Below are 10,773 nucleotides of genomic sequence, written 5' to 3' on the forward strand. Positions count from 1 at the left end.
CAGAGATGGCATAATGTATCTGAATCGGGTATTCATGTAAAAGTGTGACACCATGACAGATTAGTACATATCGTGCAATATGCGACATTAAACCCCGTATTTTAGCTCTCCTCTCACAATTTGATGAAGGGTCTCAAGTTTCAAATTTCAGTTCTTTTCAGGTGAATTCCATATATTTGTTACTGAAACATACCCGACCCACCACCATGTCTGCCATGTTCTGACACCAGATTAGAAACAGTTCAGTTTGATATGCCAACACAATGATCATCATAACAAATTCATCAGCAATTAGAACCCACTTTGCTTTGAAGAGCATTCCTGACATTATCTCCAGACTGCATAGATGGGTGGCAACATGGCCAGTCTCCCAGTTCCAGATTTGACTGATGAAGTCTATCAATTGTAGCATTGCAAAATTCCTCCTTCACAATTGAGGTTCCAATGATGGTAAAGTTCTTTTGTCCCCCCACCTTTCTTTTTTACCTACATATTATGTGTTTATATTACCTATGCACTCAACGTGTAAAACGAGATCTGAACCAGATTACAAACAGGTCTTCCCCCCCATATTACAGAGCGCACCAGCACACTATGGCCAGGGGTTGGATACAGGTAGCACCAGCACACTATGGCCAGGGGGTTGGATACGGGTAGCACCAGCACACTATGGCCAGGGGGTTGGATACGGGTAGCACCAGCACTATGGCCAGGGGGTTGGATACGGGTAGCACCAGCACACTATGGCCAGGGGGTTGAATACAGGTAGCGCCAGCAAACTATGGCCGGGGGGTGCGATACAGGTAGCGCCAGCACACTATGGCCAGGGGGTTCAATACAGCTAGCACCAGCAAACTATGACCAGGGGGTTCAATACAGGTAGCACCAGCAAACTATGGCCAGGGGGTTGGATACGGGTAGCACCAGCACAATTGGGCGAGTGGGTTCAATGCTTCTGCGCATTACAATTTGCATACTACTCGGATGAACGCTTTCAAGCGTTATGATAATGCATTCAAGGATATCACACATGCTGTACTATCCCATACCGGACCACACAAGACGATTTCTCCATTTTGCCTTTCCTATCCTATACAGGTTCAGTCAACAGGTTATTAAGGCGATCCACGTTAGGATACTATTACCTACGTATAATGGGTCCGTCTACAAGACTCACGAGTCTCCCTTCCCACAGTTGACTGGATGAGGAATATTGTCAGCTTGTCACGAAACCTGCAACCAGGATGCAAATTGACGAGTTCAAGGACTTTGACACTGGATCATAGATAGATTGGTTTGCAGCAGGTGTTGCCTTGAGTATGCTGGTCAACTTGTGGGCACCAAGATTGAAATAAAATTGGATGAGGTAGGAATCATCCACAGGGCTGAATTTGCAGGAGGATATTCCGTCTGCCCAAGTGTGGATGTCTTCCCAGATCCTTCCTACGTAATGGCAGCATTATCGACATTAAGTACACCGTCAGTTTCTTGAACCACTCGAACTGAGCATGCACGTACAAGCCGTCATGGCACCTTAAAAGTCGATTGCAGTCTGTCATAAACGAAATTACATGTTCTTCCAACCAGAGATCTCAGACAATAAATTTGGCATAAATTATGCAGAAACGTCCGGCAGAAATTCAAAGGCATCAGGATCCACCCAAACATAGGCATGTGTCGTCAGGGTGGGTCCCTTTTGGCGCTTAAACATGGAGAAACAAGTCATCACGGCCAAATACTAATTCCAGCAGAGATGAGCCTAGCCTCCTACAACATGATAGAGGACGTGGAAGATCTACAGAGGAAGAGGGCAACGTCGTACATGACTGCACCTTCTGTTCAACCAAATCCTGTCGACCTGGCTTGGTTATTGGATCTCAAATGCTTGACCTGGTCAACTTCGACTCCTTTAATGTGCAAATAGCTCCTTTGACTAGTAGATTGTGTGTTTGTAAAAAATTGAGTCTTTCCAGATGAAATCACGCCCCACAAGTGCTACACAATGATTGAAAAGTACTTTGTAACCTTCTTTCACAACCTTTAGTAGCCAGCGGTCGTCTGTAACAGACTTTAAATGTTTCGGCGTATTGCGTAAGTCAACCCCCGAAGGGTTCTACTCGCAATTAGCGCACAGAAGCACCGGAAAAAAAAATCAATAACTCTTGTTTCGACAGAACGTTTAATGCGTACATCATGTAGTCATGGAGGCTGTATTGCTGCCAGCTACATCGACACATCAGTGATACGACCATTTTCTTAATGACATGAAATCATTTGAATTTATGACCAATAAAATTAACAGAACAGGTCACCAAAACTGATTACACTTCAAAAACATATTGTCCACGAAACACAATGGGAAATCACAATGAATCGTCTTCACAGTATCAACTGAGCAATACAATGTCCTCCATCGTGCAAGTAAATCCTCAAGCATGTCCAATTAGATTATAATCTTGTGTATATATCTTGACATGAGTAACAATTAGTATGCTAGAGATTGGCTTAGTCATATTTAAATCACAAATGCAATACAAACATGATGAAGCAAAGACTATAAAGACAACCTCTTCGGTAATAGCGACATATACGTGCGTGGTGCGTGAAACACTTTATTCAATATGCAGCATTTTCGTGAAGACTCTTGGTCGCGTAAATGTGACTGTGGTGATTGTCTCCATGCGATAACTGGAAATAACGTTCTCTTTGCGGACTACAAAGTCATCCAGGGCCCTGGCAAGGTTAGTGACAAACTCCTTTATGGGATAAGGGGAAAAATCTGGAACTTCTACTTCTGGTACCTTCGGCTTATGGTTATTGCATTGCAGGAATCGAAATGTTTTTATTTTGCCCAAGACAATATCCCTCTTCGGCTTGACTGGTCTTGACAGACCACGAAGGAGGGATGCCGGAGTTCTGTTTTTAGCAGGCTTTGCTTTAGCTGTCGTAGTCTTACTGGCACTGCTTATTACAGATGACATATTAGATGCCCCACTGAGCATATTCATGGCTCTCTGGACACGATAGAACTTCTTCAAGATGTCAAAGAATGCAGGTTTCTTCTTATGATAGTTCTTGCCTCTGAGTTTCTCAAAGCTGTACCTCTTGTTGAGTTTATTTGCATCAAACAAGGAGTCTTCTAATTCCGAGTCCTCGTCTGATTCTATATCCGTAGATTCTGTCTCCAGGTCCGTGTCTCTCCCAGACTCTCTCTCTTTCTTCTTGTAGAGAGACCCTCCTGACTTTGATCCTGAACTTGTTCCAGAAAGTTTCTTTGAGGACGAAGAAGATTTTGCCCGACCAGACGACTCCCTGCTAGAAGGGGAGTTAAGTTTCAGACCAGGACTTGTGAGTGATGAATGAGACGAGTTCTTAGGGCTATCTTTGATATCTAATGACTTTTTCTTCTTATCTGATTGCTTTGCTTGGAAATCATTGTTACCTTCGGACAGGCCGCTGGTTTGTTCTGCACTGACCGAGACTTTCCTCTGCCGTAAAATATGTCCCCCTAACGGGAACACCTCCTCCTCTGCTTCATGTGTTTCAATACTTTCTCTAGCCAGGAGTGTGTTTTTGACAGCCGGGCTGTCTGTCACGCCACCTGCCTCCTCAGCAAAGCGAATCATATCTGCACCATTTCTACGATTCACAGTCAGCTTCGTAAAGCGATTGATAATGTCATCCATAATTGGTGATTCAGAATCACCTGCTGATCTTGAGACACTTGATGGAGACGATTTCGTGCTGCCATCCACCTGTATGTCACTCGATTTTAACTTATCCTTTTTCATCAGTTTCTTCTTCCTCTGTTTCCCCTTCTTGAATCTTGGATCATATTTATTCTCACTTCCCAGCCAACGAAGGAAAGTACAAAAGGACGGAGCATGGCTGTAATAGCGCAAAAGAGGCTTTTCTGGTTTCACTTCGTCCTTATACTCCAGTGGTTTGGGATGCTTCTTCTCCAGGAATTTCATCCTCCTCTGCAGCTCCTTCAGTTCTTCCTCCCTTTTCGCCACCAACCTGTTCCTGTTCTTAAGAAGCCTCTCCCTGGCAGAGATGTTTTCATTATGTGTATCACATTCTTGGAGAAAATATTCATTCCCAGGGGGACATCTAATATAAGCATACTTATCCAACTTCCAGTTTTCAAGACCTGCCTTTGTTCGTTCTGAGCAGGGAAGCTTAGCCAGGTTGAATTCCAGTAGGCGTAGTCCCGTTTCAGAGCTGTCTGTGTTATCAGCGGTGGATTCGGAAGGTTGAGATCCAGGTGCTGCTGTTGATGACTTGGCTGTGGGTGTCTGCTGACGCCGATTCCTTGCTTCAAAAACAGTGGGCATCTTTGACTGTCTCATGGCACGCTGATTACCAGGTATAGGAGCGTTACGGTCCTGATCAGATGATCCACCTTTTGCTTTATGATGCCTGGTCTTTTTCTTTGCTAACAGAAGCGAACTTTCTTTTATTAACGACTTTATCATGGTAGACCCACTATTATCAAACGGTGATGTGTTTACCAAAGCCGTTACAGGAATAGCTCTTACTGGTCCCTTGATACCAAGAAGACCACTATCGACAAGCTTTATATCCACTGTATCGACTTTAACAGACTTTGGCTGACGAACAGAAAACAGAAGAGGTTTGTTTCCGGAACGTTCCACTGTGTTTTTATCTGGAATCGGAGGTCTCGCAGAAGACTTGGGCATATACGGTATTCCTTCTGAGCTCTCTAAGCTTGAGGAGGTGTAGCCTGAAGAGGATAGTCCCCGCGATGACGTCAGACTGAACGGGTAGGCGGTACTTCCTGAAAAGTCCGACTCCATTGGGCGTGTGTGTCTGCCGTAGTAGGTGAAGTCTATCATGAGGGTTTCATGTATGACATCCTCTTTCTGAAAAATAAAACCATATTTTACCCACTGTTACAAAATATTAAGAAGGGCTAAGGTCACATTAAAGTTATATTGGTGTTGTGGTAGCCTATAGTTGTTAAAGCTTTGGTTTGTCAAGCGGAAAGACCGGGTTCGATTTCCCACATAGTGATAACGTGTGGAGCCCATTTAAGTCCCCCGCCTTCGGTTTGTTGCCGGAATATTGCTAGAAGCGGCTTAAAAAAAATATTCTTGGGCAAAATAAAAACATTTCCATCTCACCAGTCACTGAACATCATTGCCTACTGCTTCAAACAAACATGTCGCCAGGATGGAAAATATGAGTTCATTTACATTTTATGAATATCTGGAAATTTCAGGAAACCAGGATCCACTTACACAAAGGGGTGTTGGAATAGCCTAGTGGTTAAAGCGTTCGCTCGTCCCGCCGAAGCCCGTGTTCGAATCCCCAAATAGGTGTGGAGCCCATTTCCGGTGTATCTCGCCGTAATATTGCTGGAATAGTGCTACAAAAGCGCCGTAAAACCATACTCCGTGACTTGGTTTGAAGGATCTTCCATATTTCAGCATTAAATTACGATGTGTTAAATTGTGCAAGTGGTCGAACTGTTTCAGGGAGTGATTCATTCAACTAGACACAGATTTATTTTGATGAGCTAAGCTTCATAGTTTTGTACCAGTGGACACCACAGACTGTCCGAACTCGTATCTGTTTAGACTGGCTGCTGTATGTCTATACTCTCACCTTTAGCTCGTCATCAACCCTGAAGCAGGCATGTTTCACCCGTGTGTTGGTGGTGTAGGCGAAGGTGTTGTGACTGACCAGCTCCTGGTCCCTCTCCATGGAGAACAACGTGGTCAGCAACAGCTCCAGTAGCTCCCCATTCATCACCCTCAACGAACACTCCTCGCCCCACGAGTTGGAGTACAGGTAGTCCCAGAACGAGGCTGAAACAGATGTGACACGTCGTGTGATGTAACGAATGGATATGAGTAATTTGTAATAAATGTGAAAGTCCCCCTCGATATCAAAGTACCGGAACCTTCAATGAATAAGGGCGTCGGGTAGCCTAGTGGTTAAAGCGTTCCCTCGTCACAACGAAGGTCCGGGTTCGATTTCCCACATTGGTATATGTGAAACCCATTTCTAGTTTTCCCCGCCATGATATTGCTGGAATATTGCTAAAAGCGGCGTAAAACCATACTCGTTCAACGAATAAAGTCTCATACGGTATCTGGGCAGCATTTCACATCTTGATCGTAAGAGCATGCAGTGAATGGTCGTACATAATATAGTGATTATTTAATTGATGGTCATGCATGCATTCATGTAATGAGTGGTTGTATCTCGTGTAGGATATGTACTCCTCGAAACGACTGAGGGATTAATGAATTGAAGAGAAACATTATGGATGTTGGATGGTTATTGGACCAAGGCAACTGCCTCGACTGGACATGCTCCAGGTGGGGTAGATGATTGTCAGGTAATACAGAACGTTAGCGAACGCGAAGACAACTTCATCCCACAGGGGTTCAGTGAGGTTGAGGTCAGAGCAATTAGCTGGCGAAGACAGTAGCCGGATCTTCGCATTCCGAAAGATCTCCATTGACATAAGAGCTGTGTGCTGACTGGCATTATCCTGTCAAAAATTGACGATCAATCTTACGGGCAAAGGGGACCACGACTAGCCTCATAACTCAGCATTTTTAAATATTTGAACACGAGCAGGTCATTCACCAGAGAGGATTTCATTAGTAGATGTAGATAACGACAGTACAAACATATGGTACAAAATCATCTCAGGTAACGGTGTTGCTCACTGTCAACTTCTTTCTTGAATTTCGAAAAGTCGACCATTTTCGTCCATTTTAATGATTTGTGTATGCTTGCACGTGACGGGTCGGTGGATTAGTCTAGTGGTTAATGTCGTTTGTCACGCCGAAGACCCGGGTTCGATGACCCACCTGGGTACAATGTGTGAAGCCCATTCCTGATGTTCCCCGCCGTTATATTGCTGGAATATTGCTGAGAAGCAGCGTAAAACCACACTCAGTCTCGCACTTGCAAAGATGCCTGATTGTTTTCATACCATTTTTATAATTTAAACATAATTTTAAGATGTGACATCTCCACCTGACGAAAAAAGGACGACCTCACCCTCTATGGAAATCAATACAAAGGGCAGACATTTGACTGTGAAATTAATAACAGTTAATTATGGGATTTTCTATGTTATCAACTAATTGAATGTCAGAGGATTCCTGAAAAGTGTCGAGTCCTTACTTTTGTTTGTTGTTTAAATAATCGAGTCTGGACCAGACAATCCAGTGATTGACATCATGAGCATCGATCCACGCAATTGGGACACGATAACATACATCAACGAGCCTGACCAACCGATCCCGTTAGTCGCCTCTTACGACAAGCATAGTCGCCGGTTTCGGCAAGCAAAAGTTGCTGAAGACCTATTCAAGATGACTGTGCATCCAGAGACAGTTAAAAGGGCAATCTATTCAACGATCTGGAACCCATATTCAGTCTACGTATAGTCGCTGTAACTGAAATCTTGTCACTTAGTAAATGGAGTCTTCTCTACCTGATCGAACGGCATAATGAAATTTGAGTTGGTAGACAAGCAAATGGAGTTTGAGCGATTTAGATAACAGTAGAACCCTTTAATTATTTTATTGATTTTACTTCCATTTATTGGCCCCTACCTGCGGAAATTTCCTGCCATCCTGGATCGGCCTCTGAGTTCATGTCCTCACAGAGGACAATCGACAGCTGGGGGAGGACAAATTTGCTGCTAGGTTGATAGATGTCATGTTCGTCGTCCTTGACTTTGGTTCGTTCGAGGAACGGGTTGATGTGGAACCACACCCGCTTCACCCGACACCCGAACACGGCCCGGGCCTTGGCGTATTTGAGGCTCTGGTTGTTCATGGTCCGCGTCTCTTCATGGTGTATACCCCTCACAGAATCATTACTGCTTGTGAATGTCTATGACGTCAGCCCATTGTTAAAACGATGACGCTATTCTACTGTGACGTCATGACATGACTTCCACTTGTGACGTCACAATATTACTGCAGCGCACATGGCAAAAATAGAATCGACAATTTCAAGATTCCTACCTCTACATGTGTTACCTTGAACTGTGTAAAAAAAAACCCGTTTTAAAATATTCTGATCAACACGCCCTCGTCGTTTATAATGTGTTTTTCGACATGTCGACATATCAGGAATGAAACAAAGAGAATTAATTGAATTTTGTTAAAACAGGACCCGCTCAAGAATTGGTTATAAAAGTCCTGTCTTGGCCCAGACACATGGGTTAAGAAGTGATCGACTATTGAACTGCATAACAAATTTATTCAGTTAGCGGACAAACAAAACATTTTAAGTGACTTAATTCAATCTTGTTAGAATTGCTAATTGACCGGAGCCTGGTCCTGTATTCTGCAGGTCCCTCTCACGTATAATAAAACCCGTGAAGATCCGGGGTAGAATAGGTCTTCAGCAACCCATGCTTGCTGTAAAAGGCGACCATGCTTGTCGCAAGAGGCGACTAACGGGATCGGGCGGTAAGGCTCGCTGACTTGGTTGATGCATGTCATCGTATCGCACTAGCGAATGGAAACGCAACAATTATTTATCACAAAGATTATTATAAAACCTGGTACCAGATGGTATGAATGAAATCAGGGACATGTTTGTCCTCAACATCAGCAATCGCAGTCGGCGGCCAGAAGGAAGAAGTTGATAAAACATGCGAAATATCACTAAATATTTTATTTGCTTTATTAACTTTTTGCTGTTCATAAATACTGCCTGGCGAGAGATGCCAATGATTTCATTGGCCGTGTTACAGGTTTTAAACAGTTGTTTTTGTGAACAGACAGGTTTCCGAACCAGATAGTGAAGTTTAAAGTCAGAATACTTAAAATATTGACATGATCGTAGAGTCAGTTTGAAAAGGCCTTAAATGACGAAGGAAATATAACATTAGAATTTCATTTCTGTACTCTAGATTCTGAAGACCTCAAGTACAGCGTCATTTACAAATTTTAAAACAATCAACAAAACGAACAATACAGTCATTTGTTTACAAAATGAATAAAATTGGCGAGAGAACACAATCTTGAGGGGCTCGTGTAGAAGTGTGAATAAGAGGTGAGCGGGTGCCTGTCCAGTTTACAAAAAATGAATTAATCCATTTGACACTATACGAGTTAACACCCATGTTGTTAAGCTGGTACAAGTAATTGGGTTGAATGGTACTGATAGGGGATGAAAAATCGACGAACATTATTCGTGCATACGATTTACCGTTATCTAGATGGCTATAGATTTTATGCAGGAGAGTCTGTATTGAGTCCTCGACGCCTCTGTTGGGTCTTTATGCAAATTGCAAAGGGTCGCGAATATGCTGAACGTCATATTAAGTTAAAGCCACAGGGCGATATTTGGGTTTTGCTTTTGGGGAACAGGTACAATGTTAGAACTTCTTCATATTGGAGGAGCGTGTATGGGAATCTAATAAAGCTTGAAAGAGCTTTAAAAAAATATGCCATCTTTCGTTTACACAATGAAGTTTCGTCACAACCATGAAGATTCTATTCCAATTGTCCGCAGGTGAAATCCTTTCCGTCGGTGTGACGTCTTAAAACCCTTTGCGACACTCTCCACGACCTCTGACACGGAATACTGTTCATGTTGACTATCGGCACATTTCGTGTCTCAGCCGCATAGGTCTGGTTTATTGCAACATGAACTCGATTATCAGTCACTCTGAGTGAATTTACCTGTGCAGTCTTTATGAACATTTTACAAGGAATTGTAAATGTTGTTGTACATGTTGTTAGTGTCTTTTGTTGCCTGTGGTTTGTTTGTTTGTTTGTTGTTTAACGCCACACTCAGCAATATTCCAGCTTTATGACGGTGGTCTGTAAATAATCGAGTCTGGACCAGACGATCCAGTGATTTGCATCATCTACACAATTATGTTACCATGTGCATCAACCAAGTCTGCAAGCCTTACCACAAAATGCTGTTAGTCTCCTCCTATACGACAAACATGGGTTGCTGAACACGAATTCTAACGGGGATCTGGGGAAGATGTTTAAATACTTTTGATCCACCTTCAACTGCAGGGGTTATCAAACCAAGAAGAGCTAGACAATAAACAGAAATTTTGTAGAACGTTTGACCCCTTTCTTTTCATTGAGATTGATAATATTTATTTCAATTTCTGAATCCCTCATTTGCCAGCTTTTTGCGCAAAAGTGCATTTACATTACATCACCTACCGGGTACCCACGTACTACTTGGCAAACATATGCACGTTAGATCATAGCCAGCTCCTCTATAGACACCACATATCTTGCCCAAGGATCATAAGGGTGAAATTCGCTCACCCAGGAGCACCATTGCTAGTGGTTGATCTGACAATCGCTTGATTTTGTTTGTTTGTTGTTTAACGCGGCACTCAGCAATGTTCCAGCTATATGATGGCGGTCTGTAAATAATCGAGTCTGGACCAGACAATCCAGTGATTAATACCATGAGCATCGATCCACGCAATTGGGATCGATGACATGCATCAACCAAGTCAGCGAGCCTGACCACTCGATCTCTTAGTCGCCTTTTAGGACAAGCAGAGTCACCTTTTACGGCAAACATGGGTTGCTGAAGACCTATTCTACCCCGGAATCTTCACAGGTCAACAATCACTTGAACCTCAGTCACAGGATGTACATGCTTGTCAACAACTGACATCAATATTACCTTGAACTTATCCAAGGACAGCAAATGTCACCAGTGATTGCTGTTTAGATCCAAAGAACAAACAAAGTAGGGGAAATTCTTGTGAAATTTATTTCACTT

General features: G+C 43.1%; 1 protein-coding gene across 1 annotated transcript; it reads right to left on the reverse strand.

Moving 5' to 3' along the window:
* Positions 1–2,612: 2,612 nt before the first annotated feature.
* Positions 2,613–7,830, reverse strand: LOC139468046 (uncharacterized). Its single transcript, XM_071249737.1, has 3 exons — positions 7,605–7,830; positions 5,632–5,834; positions 2,613–4,886 (listed from the first exon to the last, which is right to left on the reverse strand). The coding sequence occupies exons 1-3, from the start codon at positions 7,828–7,830 to the stop codon at positions 2,613–2,615; spliced, it is 2,703 nt and encodes a 900-aa protein (XP_071105838.1).
* Between the last annotated feature and the right edge of the window lie 2,943 nt (positions 7,831–10,773).

Source organism: Haliotis cracherodii, unplaced genomic scaffold (assembly GCF_022045235.1).
Source record: "Haliotis cracherodii isolate W230 unplaced genomic scaffold, xgHalCrac1.p SCAF_2, whole genome shotgun sequence".
Classification (NCBI taxonomy): Eukaryota; Metazoa; Mollusca; class Gastropoda; order Lepetellida; family Haliotidae; genus Haliotis; species Haliotis cracherodii.